Raw genomic sequence first — 17892 nt, 5'->3', positions numbered from 1 at the left:
GAATCATCTTGGGGGAAATACAAAATGAGTTGAGCAAAAATTTAAGTGGTAGAAAGAAAAAGGAGGCTTATGACAATTGTAAAGTTCATAATACAGTAGAGAACCAAGCTGAATATAGAAAGTACAGAGGAGATCTAAAAAAGGGAATAAGAGGGGCAAAGAGAGAGAGTTCGATTAGGGACCAAAATGGAAATCTTCTCGTGCTCTCGCTCTCCAATGATACCAACCATATTTTTTCCCTATATTGAATGAATTAAACATGAACACCTTTCAGAAGCTGAATTAACTGGGTTCCATATGCCAACATGTAGCAGTAAAATAGGAGGCAGTAGGCATATTGGATAGGATAAAAATAGATAAAGAGGAGGTATGTAAAAGGTTGGCAGTCCTCAAATTGGAAAAGTCACCTGGCCTGGATGGGATGCATCCTCGGTTGCTAAAGGAGGTAAGGGTGGGAATTGCAGAGGTTCTGGCCACAATCTTCTTGGAAATGGGGGTGGTGCTAGGGGACTGTAGGATTGCAAAAAAAAAAAGGAGGGATAAACCTGGCAACTACAGGCCAGTCAGTCTAATGGTGGTGGGGAAACTTCTGGAGACAATAATCCGGGACACAATTAATTATCTTTTAGAAAAGTATGGGCTAATAAATGAAAGTCAGCACGGATTTGTTAAAGGCAAATAGTGTTTGACTAACTTGATCAAGTTCTTTGAAGTAATGGAGAGGATTGATGGTGGCATTTGACAAAAGTACCACATAATAGATTTGTTAGCAAAATTAGGGATTAAAGGGACAGTGGCAACATGGATACAAAATTGGCTAAAGGACAGAAAGCAGAGAGTAGTGGTGAATGAATGGTTGTTGTATAGAGTGGTGGTCCCCAGGGGTTGGTATTTGGACCACTGCTTTTTTTGAGATATATTAAATTGGACTTTGGTATACAGGGCATAATTTCATAGTTTGCAGATGATACAAAACTCGAAAATGTAATAAACAATGAGGAGGATAGTAACAAACTACAGGAGGACATAGACAGATTGGTGAAATGGGCAGACACATGGTAGATGAAATTTAACACCGAAGTATGAAGTGATGCATTTTGGTAGGGACAATGAGGAGAGGCAATATGAACTAAATGGTACAATTCTAAAGGGAGTGCAGGAGCAGAGACTTGGGGATGTATGTATACAAATCTTTGAAGGTGGCAGGACAAGTTGAGAAGGGTGTTTTTTTTTTAAAAAAAGCAGATGGGATCCATGGCTTTATAAATAGTCGTCGAGTACAAAAGCAGCACTGGTTAGGCCTCAGCTGGTGTATTGTGCTAAATTCTGGGCACCACATATTAAGAAGGCCTTAGTTTAGTGAGGGTACAGAAGAGATTTACTGGAATGGTATCAGGGATGAGGGACTTCAGTTATGTGGAGAGACTAGAAAAGCTGGGGTTGTTCTCCTTGGAGCAGAGAAGGTGAAGAGATTTGATGAGAGGTGTTCAAAATCATGAAGGGTTTTGATAGAGTAAATAAGGAGAAGCTGTTTTCAGTGGTAGAAGATGCGGTCACCAGAGGGCACAGATTTAAGGTGATTGGCAAAAGAACCAGTGGTGACCTGAAACATTTTTTTTGCATAGCGGGTTGTTATGATCTGGAATGCATTGCCCGAAAGGGTGGTGGAAGCAGATTCAATAGTAATGTTCAAAAGGGAATTGGATAAATACTTGAAAGGAAATAAATTACAGGACTATGGGGAAAGAGCAAGGGAGTGGGATTAATTGGATAGCTCCACTAAAGAGCTGGCCCAGGCACGATGGGCTGAATGGCTTCCTTCTGTGCTGTCATTCTATGAATAATGGCAGAAAATTTAATACGGAAAAGTGTACCATACCGCATGTTGGAAGAAAAAAATAGATGTACTCCATAAATGGTGCTGAAATAGCTAAGGATGATAATTGAAAGAAGTCTGGTAGCCTTAGTGGGCACTCGATGTCTAACCACTTCAGAGCAAATTGAATGCTGAATTCTATAGCCAAAACAGTAAAGTATAAGTCAGAGGAAGTAGTGATTAAATTATAGTGTACTAGTATTGAGTACTGTGTTCAGTTCTGATCACTGAGAAACAAGGGAGACATTCAGAGATATTATTTCAAAGTGGAATATTATTTCAAACTAAGTTGCAAGATGGGGCAAAAGGACACAGGTTCAAGCTAGTAAAAGGCAAATTTAGAACTAATGTCATGGAAGCAAAGGATCATTAACATGGAATGGACTCCTGGGCAGAGTAGTGGATGCAAAAACCCTGCAATCATTTGAAGAAAAAAATAGATGCTGCAAGGGGTTGGGGAAGGGGTTGTATGGTCTTTCTGGAGGATGAACTAAGATGGGCTGAAAATCCTTTCCAATCTGTACTTGTCTTGCAACTGTTGTGTCTTTAATCTACTCCATTCCTTCATGTGTTAGGCCTGGCAAATAACTCCGCTCTGGGTCTTGGAGATTGCCAAAATCATTGCAGGAGAATAACTGCCTCTAAAATGTTAACTTCTGGTTGAATGAAGCATTAAGAGCTGCTCTCAGATCACAGGGAAATTCAAGTACTGGACAGAGTTTCTTCCCCCCCCCCCCCCCCCCCCCCCACCCCCCCCCAAAATTCAGATACACAGCTTGAGACTCCAGCAGCACAAGCTGGATAGAATGCACCAGGGCTCTTGGGGCCTTGCCACACCCCACAGACCAACCTCTGGACTGGGACTGATACTGACCATCGTCTGCATTGATCCAACTCTGGGATGATTACTTTGTTCTTCCCAGAGTAGCCCTAGACTTTGGGGCACTTGCCCTTGCATTGTAATCAGTGCTCATAGAAGTGGATTCAAACAGGTGTGTTTGCAACAGCTTACCAGTTAAAGAGACAGAAGTCCAAGTTGTCAGCTGACCAGCTGCCTATAAAGGACCATATTCAGCATATGAAAAAAACTGGCTGGAAAAGAGCAGCTTTTGAGCCTGTCCCATACAGTCATGTTGTATTTGAACATCATGACCCCCAATGTTGTCAACCGCCAGCAAAGGAGCCCATTGGTTCCATGTCCTCGGTCACGGAGACCATTATGCAGAAGATTTCTGCAATAGGCACAGAAAGCAAGAATAGTGTAATTTTCAAATTGTTTATGATTTTGTTTGTCATAGGTGGCTGGTGCCTATTCTAAAACTTGGTCGTACAGAGAAGATGCTTTGTTGGCTGTGTATAAAAAACTTTCCACTGTTCCTGATGGTATACCCAAGGATGAGCTAAAGAATATGTTGAAAGCAGCAATCTTCCTTGTTCGTAGAGCTATTAAGGACAAAGTGTCATCTGTAAGTACTGCATAGACAATGTATGTTTTCTCTTGTTAAACCTGTTTTTTGGCTCACCAAATTTCCCCTCTCCCTTCTGAAGATGTCGACTCCTTGCTTGGATTATGGCTCCAGAAGCAGCAGCTGCCTTCCTGTACATTTAGCAAGTGGCCATTATTTACATGTGATCATAGACAATGTCAGCAAGCTATTCATGGAGCAGGACACAAAACTCTCCTCCCCAACATTTACACACGCACTTCCAACAGGAGTAGTGATCAGGAGTGGAACTCAAATTTTTGTCTTTTTGTTCACTCCCTGGGGCTATTGTAGCACCCTTAACACTGCTGAGGTTGAGATCAGCTAACTCCGTGTAGACAAGGGATTCAACCTGGGACTTTCTTAGTCTGTACAGGTCAGAGCTGTTTACTGGATAAACTCACTGAGCTATCAAGGGAGTTAACTTTCTTACCATTCTACTGCTTATCTATTTCAAGAGCTACAACTTACAAAAAGTTGATATTTTAAACTAGGAAGTAGGTAGTTGTTTACCTATTGCATCAAGTCCTTCTATTTGTCAGGAATTGTTTGATGGGAAAAATAGAGATTTAATGCAGGGGTGTGATTTGTGTTGTATCTGACTTTGGCCATGACTTTGTACTAATGTAGATGAAAGTAAACATGCATCCGAATTTGTACTTCAGACAAAGATTGTCTTAAGTTGTGAGATCTAGACAACAAAAATATGCAGGCAGATGAATCTAGAAACTGGTTGGAAACTATTTTTAAATAACTCTGCATTTTGAGCGTCTTTAATATAAAAAAAATTACACTCTGCTTCACAGAGGCGTGATGAAAATAGATGCCAAGCAAGGAAGGCGGGGTGACCAAAGACTAGATTGAAGAGCTGGGTTTTGACTTGGTCTTTAAAGACAGAGGTTTAGAGAGGGGGTTCTAAAGAGTTGAACTGTGGTGATTGGAAACTCTGCCAACTCTTGGTAGATGTGGATTGAGGGGATGCACACAAGGCCAGAGTCAGAGGAATGAAGCGTTTGACCTAGAGTTGGAGGGGATTGGAAAATATGGTGAAGCACAGCCATGCAGGGATTTATGGATGAAAGCAACATCTTGAATAGTTGGAGCTGTAAGGCTGTGGCAGTCACAGAGTAATGCTGACCAAAATACAACATGAAGGCCTAGAAATTCGGTGGGCTGCGCCACCAGTTAGCGCCTAAAGAGGGCACTCGGTGGCTTTAGCGCCACTGGCCGCGCCTCCCGCGATATTTAGTTGGGGCGCTAATGGCGGCATTAACCTGTTGCGCTGCGCCGCCTCCGATGACGTCATCGGTGTGCGCAGCGCCCCGCTACCACCCCGATCTCGATATTTGGCAGCGACTGCCTCTGTAGCGCTGTTCGCTAATCGCGCCCGGTTCACGGGGCCTTCCTGTGGCGGCAGTGGCGCAAATTAAGGTGGAGGTGCGGGGCGGCCGTTTTTTCCGGCGGCCGCCTGCCGGCACCTCCGTCCCCGGCCTCCTGATCTCCCCCCGCGGCAGTGCCGGCTGTTTTCCGAGAGCCCGGCACTTCTCCTCGGTGCCGGGCTCTTTTGCCGGCACTCGCGATCTCCGATCGCGCTGGTGCAGGCCCCTCCCCCTTAAGAATGGGAGGAAGGCCTGCAGTACTGCAGCACGCCGTGCCGCAGCGTGTGGCGCTGCGGCACGTTGCGCTGCGATATTCAGTTTCAGCGCCCTAAGAGGGACGCGGAGCGCCTCGAGCCTCGCCCCGTGTCCCTCTTGGGGCGTTCAAGCTGAATTTCCGGCGGTTGCTACTGCTCCAAACGCTGCGCTAAATCCGGCGCCCAGGCGAGCTTGGTGCCCCGTTTGCGGCTCCACCCAATTTCTCCCCGAACACTTTTAATAGTAGCAAATTACTGTTTATTTAATAAAATTAGATAAGAGTTGAGTTTTGATGGAACCAACTACTCCGACACAAGAATAGACACTGTATTGGTATCAAAGGCAAACTGAGCTTTTAAATCAAGAAATCTTCAAGCCACCCAAGAAGTCTGTCAATTGAGAGTCTAGACCTCGCCTCTACCTGTGTGTTCATTTCCCTTGCTCCTCGGCTCTGCCTCTTATAATTACTGTGGTGATTGAGTGCACAGACTGACTTGCTGAGACCCCAGCAGCATTTTGGACAATTATAACACACACACGCTGTGATGCTTGATGCAAGGTAGATTGTGACCTTGTACTGAAAGTGAGGACGTTGCCCTGAGACACGTTTGTGCTGAGTGGGCAAAGAGTGGCTCTGAGGTTCATGGCCCCCATGGTTCCTATCACTGTACAAACCAAGCAGGAAGAAAGAAACCTTATAGAGATTGAAACAAAATACTGGTCTGGAAGCAGACTGCCTGTCGTGCACCATCTGAGGCTATCGATCAGCTGGCTGGTTTGTAGCTTCCAGCCCCAACAGGTAATAACTGATGAGTGAAGGTCTCTGTTTATTCTGAACTGCACTTTCCATTCTGAAAAACAAAAACGTAAGTCATAGGAAAATTACTGGATGGTTGTTTGGGTAGCAGGTTGCAGCTCCAACCTGCTGCATCATGGCAGGGATTGAATATGGGTTTGTGACCTCTTCTCCACACGGTGAATTGAGGGAGGTGCTGAGTGAAGACGGCCACATCCCCATGGGGCACGAGGGAGTGAGAAATCCAAGGATAATTTATTTCAGGCAGTTCTTGTACACCTGCTGATGGATATTTGTTGTCTGGAAGCAGATTACCTGTCTGCCCCATGAAAGGGATGGTGTGTGGCTTGGGAAATATTATGGAAGGGAGAAAGTTGTTATTTTTGAAGAAAGAACAGTGAAGTGTTTGCATATTTAGTTGGTGCAATGTAGACTAAATGTATCAGAATTGCCACTAGAGGGCAGCAGAGTACTTGCTTTCCTCAATGCTAATCAAAATGTGTTCAGCGTTTGTGGACAAGTACAGGTGCCCTTTTTTTTTCCCACTCTCCAAATAACGGACTTCTCCCTCTTTCTCCCCCGTGTCAAAATACCCAGTTTCAATCCTCCTCACTTGCACTTTCTTGCCAGACATTACATAGGGACAGGAGTAGGCCATTTAGCCCCTTGAGCCTGTTTTCTGCCATTCAGTGACATCATGGCTGACCTGTGACCTAACTCCCATTTGCCCCATATCCCTTAATACCTTTGGTTAACAAAAATCTATCGATCTCAGATTTAAAATTAACAATTCGATCTAGCAGCTACTGTCACTTGCAGGAGAGAGTTCCAAACTTCTACCACGCTTTGCGTGTAGAAGTGTTTCCTAACTTCACTCCTGAAAGCCCCAAAATTAGAGCAAGGCCCATGTCCCCTCGTCCTAGATTCCCCAACCAGCAGAAATGGTTGCTCGCTCTCTACCCTGTCAGTTACCCTTAATATCGTGAAAACTTTGATCAAATCTCCCCTTAATCATCATCTAAATTCTAGGGAATACGACCCTAGTTTGTGTCATCTCGCCTCGTAATTTAACCTTTGGAGTCCAGGTATCATTCGAGTAAATCTAAGCTGCACTCCCTTTAAAGCCAATATAACCACCTTAAGGTGTGGTGCCCAGAACTGCTCACAGTACTCCAGGTGTAGTCTAACCAGGGCTTTGTATAGCTGCAGCAAGACTTCTAACCCCTTGTTTTCTAGTCCTCGAGATATAAAGGCCAGCATTCCATTAGCTTTTTTAATTACTTTTTGTACATGTCCATGACATTTTAATGATCTTTGTACATGGACCCCCTAAGTCTCTGGACCTCCACTGCTTCTAGCTTTTCACCATTTACAAAGTACTCTGCTGTATCCTTTCTAGGTCCAAAGTGGATGACCTCATACTTGCTTATATTGAAATCCATTTGCCACAGTTTTACCCAGTCACTTAACCTATTAATATCTTTAATTTGATGCTTCCACTTGCAGTGCTGCCTATCTTTGTGTTATCGGCAGACTTGGATATGTGGCTCACTAGCCTGTCATCTAAGTCGTCAACAAATACAGTGAATAGTTGAGGCCCCAACACAGATCCCTGTGGGACGCCACTAGTCACATCCTGCCAATTAGAGTACAGGAAACTCTCTTTTAACCGACACCTAAATAACCGGAAAACTCTGTTAACCGGCAAAATTCAGGAGTAGGTTCAGGTAAGTTTTACTTCATATTAGTGGCAGTTCCTGGATCTGTGGCCGTGTAACTGGGGTTCGTGCGCTTGTTGCTAAGCAACAGGGACGCCTGGATCTTGTGGCCAGAGTTCCGGCACACAGGGAAGCCTGGATTTGTTGCTGTGTACGGCGCTCTCGTACCTTTTAACTATATCTCTCTCTAATCCGGACTTTTTGATAAACCGGCACCACGCCGGTCCTGTTGGTGCCGGATAATAGAGTTTCCTGTACTTGCCCATTATCTCTACTGTCTCCTGCCGCTCCACCAATCCCCTAACCAGGTCAATAATTTGCCCTCAATTCCATGAGCTTCAACTTCAGCTAACAGTCTCTTATGAGGGACTTTATCAAATGCCTTCTGGAAGTCCATATAAATAACAGTCATAGACATTCCCCTGTCCACTACCTTAGTCACCTCTTCAAAAAATTCAGTCAGGTTCACCAGGCATGACCTACCCTTCACAAATCCATGTTGGCTCTCTTTGATCAGCTGAAAATTTCAAGTTGTTCAGTCACTTCATCCTTAATTATAGACTCTAGTAATTTCCCAAAAGCAGATGTTAGGCTAACCGGTGTCTAATTCCCTGCTTTCCCCCTCTCGCCTTTCTTAAATTTTCCAATCTAAAGGGATGGTTACTGAATTGAGAGAACTTTGGAAGATCATAGTTAAGGCATCTAAAAATGTTCTCACCTACTTCCTTTAAAATCTTGGGATGAAAACCGTCTGGGCCTGTGGATTTGTCACTCTTTAGTGCCATTATTTTCTTCATTACTATTAATTTCCTTATGTTAATTTTGGTGAGTCCCTGTCCCTGATTAAATATTGGTTTCCTTGGGGTGACTGGCATGCTATCCTCTTGTACTGTAAATACCAATGCAAAGTAATTATTTAACATGTCTGCCATTTCCTTATTTGAATTTATAATATCATCATTATCAGTTTTTAAGGGGTCCACATTGCTCTTAACCACCCTCTTTTTCCTAATATAATTATAAGTTTTTTTGTGTTGATTTTGATATCCCTTCAGACACATCCTGCAATGATAACTTTATGGACGTGAAAATTAAGTTTGTTTAATAAGAATATAAATTTCCCGCGCAGTGTTCATTGCATGCAATTGTCTTGAAACATTTAGACTGATGGCTTTTTAACTGGTTGTAAAATTAATTTTTCTGCTCTACAGGATAAATTATGCTAATTTAGTGATTCTGTCACTGGCAGGGTAGTTGCTTTTTTGTTTAAAAAAAATCCCTGCAAAGAAAACCATTAAGAAAAGTAAAGATGGTATTAAATAATAAAGCCATGGATGCCTTTAAGAAATGGGAAGAGGCAGGAATAGCTCAGTCAAATGAATGCTTACATAATACTGTGACACTATTGCTTCTGTTGAACTGCTCAGCAACTCCCTAAGCTCTTTGCTCTAGGCCATTCCAAGTCGCCACAGTAGTATCCCAGCCTTGCTGATCCTGCCAATTACAGTTCATATATTTGTACTTTTAAGTCTGAAAGCCAAAACTTGTGTGTGCTTGCCTGGCCTGGTTGACCACCACCAGACCTGGCTTGACTATCTCAAAGAATACAGCATTTCCTGTCCACAGCTAAATCCTCTTCCTGCTCCAGAATTACCCTTGATTTTGAGATCAATTACAGACTCCTTTTCTCAACAACCAACTGCCTCCTCTGACGACCTACCCTTTTGCTCTGCACCCCAACTCCCAGCAGCACAACACTTCACCAGGCCAATCATCTGAGTTAGGCTGCTGCAGATGGCCTCAACATATTTGGACTATGACGGTGAAAGTTCAGCCAGGATTCCTGCACTTTTATCGCTATCCATTGACCATTATTTGTAAGTGTGGCGTCAAATAACTTGGCATTGGTGCCCCGGTGGTAAAATGTGGAGTATAGGATCTGGCTTGACAGTGATGGCCCCAAGGCCAAATAGGTTCTTGAACCTTGCTGTGAAACTCATGTGAAGAATGACCATAGGATTGCTGGCAGCCATGGAGCCATACCTCAGCACAAGTTGGTGCCTTTTGGCAAGAAGCGAGGGGAGAAAAATTGAAAACCGAAGTGAGAGAAGTCACCAATCTATAGTATATGGGTCACCATCTATAGCATATTGTCAGCTGAGTGCTAAGTTTAAAAAAAAAAAGACTCGCATTTATATAGTGCCTTTCACGACCACCGGACGCCTCAAAGCGCTTTACAGCCAATAAAGTACCTTTGAAGCGTAATCACTGTTGTAATGTGGGAAAGTAAATGGTTACAACTTGACTATCAACGGTGATGTATAGGAGGAACTGACTTCAGCTGAGAAATTCTGTCCCTGGTTCAGTTGGCTGACTGTGACCACCCCCGCCCTTCCACCCAAATAGTTTTTATTGCATTCAATGATGCTGTGTCCTCTTCCCTAGTGAGTCTCGCAATATATGGCAGGATATATCGAAATGGTTACAGTTTCATTCCCTTTAACCAGCAAAATCAACCAAGTAGCCCAAAAGTAGTGAGTTTTACCCATGCAATTGTACCTTTTTCTGTAAGGAAGAGGAATGAGGAGAAAGGAATATACTCAAGATTATTACAGACTAGAATATACATATAGAAACTCCAAAGAGGAATTACAGCTGACGGTTTTAGGATGAATTGGACTTTCTTTCATCAGATGCACAGTTGAAGGGAGATGTCATGTTTGACAAATTTGCTGGAGTTCTTTGAGGAAGTAACGTATAGGGTGGATAAAGGGGAACCAGTGGACGTAGTGTATTTAGACTTCCAAAAGGCATTTGACAAGGTGCCACACAAAAGATTATTGCTTAAGATAAAAAATCACGGGATTGGGGGTAATATTCTGGCATGGATAGAGGATTGGCTATCTAACAGAAGGCAGAGAGTTGGGATAAATGGTTCATTCTCAGACTGGCAATCAGTAACTAGTGGTGTTCCGCAGGGGTCAGTGCTGGGTCCCCAACTCTTTACAATCTATATTAATGATTTGGAGGAGGGGACCGAGTGTAACATATCAAAGTTTGCAGATGATACTAAGATGGGAGGGAAAGTAGTGAGTGAGGAGGACATAAAAAACCTGCAAGGGGACATAGACAGGCTAAGTAAGTGGGCAGAGATTTGGCAGATGGAATACAATACTGGAAAGTGTGAGATTATGCACTTTGGCAGGAAAAATCGTAGAGCAAGTTATTATCTTAATGGCAAGAAACTGGAAAGTACTGAAGTACAAAGGGATCTGGGGGTCCTGGTGCATGAAACTCAAAAGGTTAGTATGCAGGTGCAGCAAGTGATTAAGAAGGCCAATGGAATGTTGGCTTTCATTGCTAGGGGGATAGAATATAAAAATAGGGAGGTATTGCTTCAGTTGTACAAGGTATTGGTGAGACCGCACCTGGAATACTGCATACAGTTTTGGTGTCCATACTTAAGAAAAGACATACTTGCTCTCGAGTCAGTACAAAGAAGGTTCACTCGGTTAATCCCGGGGATGGACATATGAGGAGAGGTTGAGTAGATTGGGACTCTACTCATTGGAGTTCAGAAGAATGAGAGGCGATCTTATTGAAACATGTAAGATTGTGAAGGGGTCGGATCGGGTGGATGCGGGGAAGATGTTCCCGATGATGGGTGAAACTAGAACTAGGGGGCATAGTCTTAGAATAAGGGGCTGCTCTTTCAAAACTGAGATGAGGAGGAACTACTTCACTCAGAGGGTGGTAGGTCCATGGAATATGCTGCCCCAAAAAGCTGTAGAAGCTACATCATTACATAAATTTAAAACAGAAATAGACAGTTTCCTAGAAGTAAAGGGAATTAAGGGTTACGGGGAGCAGGCAGGAATTTGGACATGAGTCTAGGTTCGGATCGGTCATGGCCCTGTGGGTAGCGGAGCGGGCCCAGGGGCCGTGTAGCCTGATCCTGCTCCTATTTCGTGTGTCTAATTCTGTTAGATTCAGGAGATGGTTCTGTGATAGTGGATTGGCGGTTAGGATCAGATCAGCCATGATCTTATTGAATGGCGGAGCAGGCTCGAGGGGCCGATTGGCCTACTCCTGCTCCTATTTCTTATGTTCTTATGTCAGGAAAGAGTCCAGTCACTATTTCACAGGCTATGCCCTGAAATTCAAAGGAGTGGCTTTCTAAGCATAATATGCTTGGTCTCAAACTTTTGACCACGGAACTACTGAAGTTTCAGCTTGGGTGTCCGATGTTGCTCAGTAGTAGCACTCTTGCCTCTGAATCAGAGGGTTGTGGGTTCAAGCCTCACTCCAGAGACTTGAACACATAATCTAAGTTGACACTTCAGTGTAGTACTGAGGAAGTGCTGCACTGTTGGAGGTGCCGCCTTTCGGATCAGACATTGAACTTAGGCCCTGTCTGCCCTATCGGGTGGGGGTAAAATATCCCATGGCACGTTCCAAAGAAGAGCCGGAGTTCTCTTAGTATCTAGGCCATCATTTATCCCTCAGCCATCACCAGCCACAATACATTATCTGGGGTGTGCTCTTGTGCTTTGCTGCCACCCAGGGGTATTGGAGAAAGGTAAACTCCCATTCAGCCCATGTAATGGCCATTTCATGGACTGAAATATACAAGGTTTCTCTGGATCCTGTTTGTATTCCAACTATGTGGAGTAAATTGCATGCTATTCTAAGTTTATTCTTCTTTGGAATAAGAATGGTGGGCTTTGGTTCTGCTGTGCTTCTGCTTAGTACTTGGGTCTTCTGAATCAAGACTTCAGTGTTGTGCCACTCTGGTATAACTACTTGTCTTAATATATGGAGATTGAATAAATGCAGAAGAATTTTGATTAGTTTCTTTGGACGTGATCTTTTTCATTCTTTGTAGTTCATCACATACAGGAAACTTTGTGCTATCCGGCACCGACGGGACCGAGCTGTTGCCGTCCCATCAAAACTGCCGGACAAACCAGCGCTAATGTTGAAACATACGGCTCCGTATCTGGCAACAAACCCTGTTGCTAACAGCTTCTAAACAGTCGGCCGTACCTTGCAAGCGTCTCTGTAGCTTAGCAACAGCTTCAGCGAGACCTTGCAGAGCCTGACAGGTGGGGGGAAAAAAAACTAACGAAACGGCTCCTGATTTTTGCCGGTGGTTCGAGCATTCCGGACAGTTAACCTCCGGATAAACCAAAGTTTCCTGTACAAAGCACCTGGCTCCCATGTTAGTGGATATTGTTAACTGTTCTCTCTCCTCGGGTATTGTCCCCCCCTCCTGCAAATCTGCTGTCATCACCCCTTGACCCTTCTGCCCTTACAAACTATCACCCCATCTCCAGTCTGCCTTTCCTCTCAAGTTCTTGAATGTGTCGTCCGCTCCCAAATCTGTGCCCATTTTTCCCGGAACTCCTTGGTGAATGCCTCCAATCAGGTTTCTGCCCTCGCCACAGTACTGAAACCACTCTTACCAATGACCTCTTAATTGACTGCGACAGAGGTAAACTATCCCTTCTCACCCTTCTTGACCTGTCTGCAGCCTTTGACCCGGTTGACCACAAGTCTGCTCCAACGCCTCACCACCATCATTCAGCTGGGTGGAACTACACTTGCCTGGCTCACGGTGTTGGTGGTGATATATTAGCATGGATAGAGATTGGTTAATTAACAGAAAACAGAGTCGGGATAAATGTGTCATTTTCAGGTTGGCAAACTGTAACTAGTGGGGTACCACAGGGATCAGTGCTGGGGCCTCAACTATTTACAATCTATATTAATGACTTGGATGAAGGGACTGAGTGTAATGTAGCCAAATTTGCTGATGATACAAAGATAGGTGGGAAAGAAAATTTTTGTGGAGGATGCAAAGAATCTCCAAAGGGATATAGATAGGCTAGTGAGTGGGCAAAAATCTGGCAGATGGAGTATAATGTGGGAAAATGCGAGGTTATCCACTTTGGTAGAAAAACTAAAAAAGATTATTTTTTAAATGGAGAGAGATTACAAAATGCTGAGGTACAGAGGGATCCTTGTACATGAATCACAAAAAGTTAGCATGCAGGTACAGCAAGTAATTAGGAAGGCAAATGGAATATTGGCCTTTATTGCAAAGGGAATGGAGTATAAAAGTAGGGAAGTCCTGTTACAACTGTACAGGACGTTGGTGAGACCACACCTGGAGTACTGCGTACAGTTTTGGTCTCCTTATTTAAGGAAGGATATACTTGCATTGGAGGCAGTACAGAGAAGGTTCACGAGGTTGATTCCGGAAATGAAGGGGTTGTCTTATGAAGAAAGGTTGAGCAGGTTGGGCCTATACTCTGGAGTTTAGAAGAATGAGAGGTGATCTTATTGAAACACACAAGATTCTGAAGGGGGCTTGACAGGGTAGATCCGTGTTGAAGAGCTGGAGTCCGAGCTTCAAACACTGAGACACATCAGGGAGGGGGAGAGTTACCTGGACACTCTGTTTCAGGAGGTGGTCACACCAATTAGATTAATTAATTCAGATGTAGTCCGTGGCCAGGGTCAGGATGGCGTGACCAGAAGTGAGGCAGGTACGGGGATCCAGGAGGCAGTGTTGGAGGAGCCGCAGCCCTTGCTCTTGTCCAACCGGTTTGAGGCTCTTACTCCCTGTGAGGATGGGAACGGGGACTGCGGGGAGGATGAGCAACCTGGCCACAGCACCGTGGAGCGGGGGGCCATTCAAGTGGGGGGAGTCAAAAGAAATGTGGTGGTAGGGAATAGTATAGTTAGGGGGATAGATAGGGTTCTTTGCAGCCGAGAGCGAGAGTCCCGAAGGCTGTGTTGCCTGCCCGGTGCCAGGGTTAAGGACATCTCCTCTGGGCTGGAGAGAAACTTGGAGGGGGAGGATCCAGTTGTCGTGGTCCATGTTGGTACCAACGACATAGATAGGACAAGGAAAGAGGTTCTGCTGAGGGAGTTTGAGCAGCTAGGGGCCAAATTAAAAAGCAGAACCACAAGGGTAATAATCTCTGGATTACTACCTGAGCCACGTGCAAATTTGGCTAGGGTAAATAAAATTAGAGAGTTAAATGCGTGGCTCAAAGACTGGTGTGGGAGAAATGGGTTTTGCTTCCTGGGACACTGGCCTCCGTACTGGGACAGGAGAGAGCTGTTCCGTTGGGACGGACCTCACTTGGCCAGTGCTGGGACTAGAATCCTGGCGAATCGAATAACTAGGGCTGTAGAGAGGGCTTTAAACTAATTAGTGGGGGGGAGGTTTTAAGAGAGCGAAAAATAAAAATGACAGCAGAGAAGGCAATAGAGCAAGGTAGCAGTGGGGGAATTAAAAACCAGAACGTGTCAGGAAGGGACAGAATTTATAATGGTAACGTAGTAAAGGGGGTAAAGGCAGGAATAAATTGTCAGAAAACATATTTGAAAGTTCTTTATCTGAATGCACGCAGCATTCATAACAAAATAAACGAGTTGACGGTACAAATAACTACACATGGGTATGATCTGGTGGCCATTACGGAAACATGGCTGCAAGATGATCATGACTAGGAACTAAACATACAAGGGTATTTGACAATTAGGAAAGACAGACAGGAAGGAAAGGGAGGTGGGGTTGCTATGTTAATCAAGGATGGAATCACTGCAATAGTCAGAAATGATATTGGGTCAAAGGATCAGGATAGTGAAACAGTTTGGGTGGAGATAAGGAAAATAAGGGGGAAAAAGTCACTAGTGGGCGTAGTCTATAGGCCTCCGAACAGTTGCAACTCTGTTGGTCGGTGTATAAATCAGGAAATAGTTGGGGCTTGTAATAAGGGAACAGCTATAATCATGGGGGATTTTAACTTTCATATTGACTGGACTAATCAAATTGGGCATGGCAGCCTTGAGGAAGAGTTCATAGAGTGTATTAGGGACGGGTTCCTTGAGCAGTATGTAACTGAACCAACCAGGGGGCAGGCAATCTTAGATCTGGTCCTGTGTAATGAGACAGGATTAATAAAAAATGTCCTAGCAAAGGATCCCCTTGGAATGAGTGACCATAATATGGTTGAATTCCAAATTCAGTTTGAGGGTGAGAGTTGGATCTCAAACCAGCGTACTGAGCTTAAATAAAGGAGACTATGAAGGGTATGAGAGTAGAATTGACTAAAGTGGACTGGGAAAACAGATTAAAGTGTAAGACGGCACAAGAGCAGTGGTCTACATTCAAGGAGATATTTCACATCTGTCAAGATAAATATATTCCACTGAGGAAAAAGGGGAGTAAAAGAAAAGACAGCCATCCGTGGCTTAGTAAAGTAATAAAGGATAGTATCCAACTGAAAACAAGGGCATATAAAGTAGCCAAATCTAGTGGGAGGATAGAAGATTGGGAAGCATTTAAAAGCCAGCAAACAATAACTAAAAGATTAATTAAGAAAGGGAAGATAAGATTATGAAAGTAAACTAGCAAAAAATATAAAAACAGATAGCAAGAGTTTCTACAGCTATATAAAAAGAAAAAGGGTGGCTAAAGTGAACGTTGGTCCCTTAGAGGATGGGACCGGGAAACTAGTGGTGGGGAACATGGAGATGGCAAAGACGCTGAACAAATATTTTGTATCAGTCTTTACAGTAGCGGACACTAAAAATATCCCAACACTGGACAAACGGGGCAATGGGGAGGGGGGGTGGTGGAGGAGCTAAACACGATTAAAATCACTAAGGAGATGGTACTCGGTAAAATAACGGGACTTAAGGCGGATAAATCCCCCGGACCTGATGGCCTACATCCTAGGGTCTTGAGGGAAGTGGCGGTAGGGATTGTGGATGCATTGGTGATTATTTTCCAAAACTCCCTGGACTCAGGAAAGGTCCCGGCAGATTGGAAAACTGCTAATGTAACACCCTTATCTAAGAAGGGAAGTAGACAAAAAGCCAGAAACTATAGACCAGTTAGCCTAACATCTGTGGTTGGCAAAATGTTGGAGTCCATTATTAAGGAAACAGTAACAGAGCATTTGGATAAACATAATTTAATAGGACAGAGTCAGCATGGTTTTATGAAGGGGAAGTCATGTTTGACAAATTTGCTCGAATTCTTTGAGGACGTAACATACAGGGTGGATAAAGGGAAACCAGTGGATGTAGTGTATTTGGACCTCCAAAAGGCATTTGACAAGGTTCCACACACAAGATTACTGATCAAGATTAAAAAATCACAGGATTGGGGGTAATATACTGGCATGGGCGGAAGATTGGCTATCTAACAGAAAACAGAGAGTTGGGATAAATGGTTCGTTCTCGGGCTGGCAATCAGTAACCAGTGGTGTTCCGCAGGGGTCCGTGCTGGGACCCCAACTCTTTACAATCTATATTAACGATTTGGAGGAAGGGACCGAGTGCAACATATCCAAGTTGCCGATGATACAAAGATGGGAGGGAAAGCAGTGAGTGAGGAGGACATAAAAAACCTGCAAAGGACATAGACAGGCTAAGTGAGTGGGCAGAGATTTGGCAGATGCAATATAATGTTGGAAAGTGTGAGGTTATGCACTTTGGCAGAAAAAATCAAAGAGCAAGTTATTATCTAAATGGAGAGAAACTGCAAAGTGCTACAGCACAAAGGGATCTGGGGGTCCTGGTGCATGAAACACAAAAAGTTAGTATGCAGGTGCAGCAGGTGATCAGGAAGTCCAATGGAATCTTGGCTTTTATTGCAAGGGGGATGGAGTATAAAAACAGGGAAGTCTTGCTGCAGTTATACAGGGTATTGGTGAGGCCACACCTGGAATACTGCGTGCAGTTTTGGTTTCCATATTTAAGAAAAGATATACTTGCTCTTGAGGCGGTTCAGAGAAGGTTCACTCGGTTGATTCCGGAGATGAGGGGGTTGACTTATGAGGAATGGTTGAGTAGGTTGGGACTCTACTCATTGGAGTTCCGAAGAATGAGAGGCGATCTTATTGAAACATATAAGATTGTGAGGGGGCTTGATCGGGTGGATGCGGTGAGGATGTTTCCACTAATGGGTGAGACTAGAACTAGGGGGCATAATCTAAGAATAAGGGGCTGCCCTTTCAAAACTGAGATGAGGAGAAACTTCTTCACTCAGAGGGTAGTAAATCTATGGAATTTGCTACCCCAGAGAGCTGTGGAAGCTGCAACATTAAATAAATTTAAAATGGAGATAGACAGTTTCCTAGCAGATAAGGGAATTAGGGGTTACGGGGAGAGGGCAGGGAAGTGGACGTGAGTCTAGATTCGGATCAGCCATGATCCTATTGAATGGCGGAGCAGGCCCGAGGGGCCGTATGGCCTACTCCTGCTCCTACTTCTTATGTTCTTATGCTGAGAGGATGTTTCCCCTCGTGGGGGAATCTAGAACTAGGGGGCATAATTTCAGAATAAGGGGGCACCCATTTAA

The 17892-nt window shown here is 44.1% G+C and overlaps 1 protein-coding gene across 8 annotated transcripts in view; it reads left to right on the top strand.

Moving 5' to 3' along the window:
* The window catches only part of cep104 (centrosomal protein 104), a 326262-nt gene that overhangs the window by 58811 nt on the left and 249559 nt on the right, over nt 1–17892 (top strand). For all 8 annotated transcript variants that reach the window (XM_085966835.1, XM_085966834.1, XM_085966831.1 and 5 more), the window contains one exon: nt 3175–3342. In XM_085966835.1, coding sequence (XP_085822961.1) covers nt 3175–3342 — 168 coding nt within the window. The remainder of the gene's footprint in view (nt 1–3174; nt 3343–17892) is intronic.

The sequence above is a fragment of the Somniosus microcephalus genome, chromosome 25 (genome assembly GCF_052327205.1).
Source record: "Somniosus microcephalus isolate GS21.2 chromosome 25, FLI_Smic_1.0, whole genome shotgun sequence".
Taxonomy (NCBI): Eukaryota; Metazoa; Chordata; class Chondrichthyes; order Squaliformes; family Somniosidae; genus Somniosus; species Somniosus microcephalus.
The sequence above is the reverse complement of the archived record's forward strand: the minus strand, read 5'-3'. Positions and strand labels throughout refer to the sequence as shown.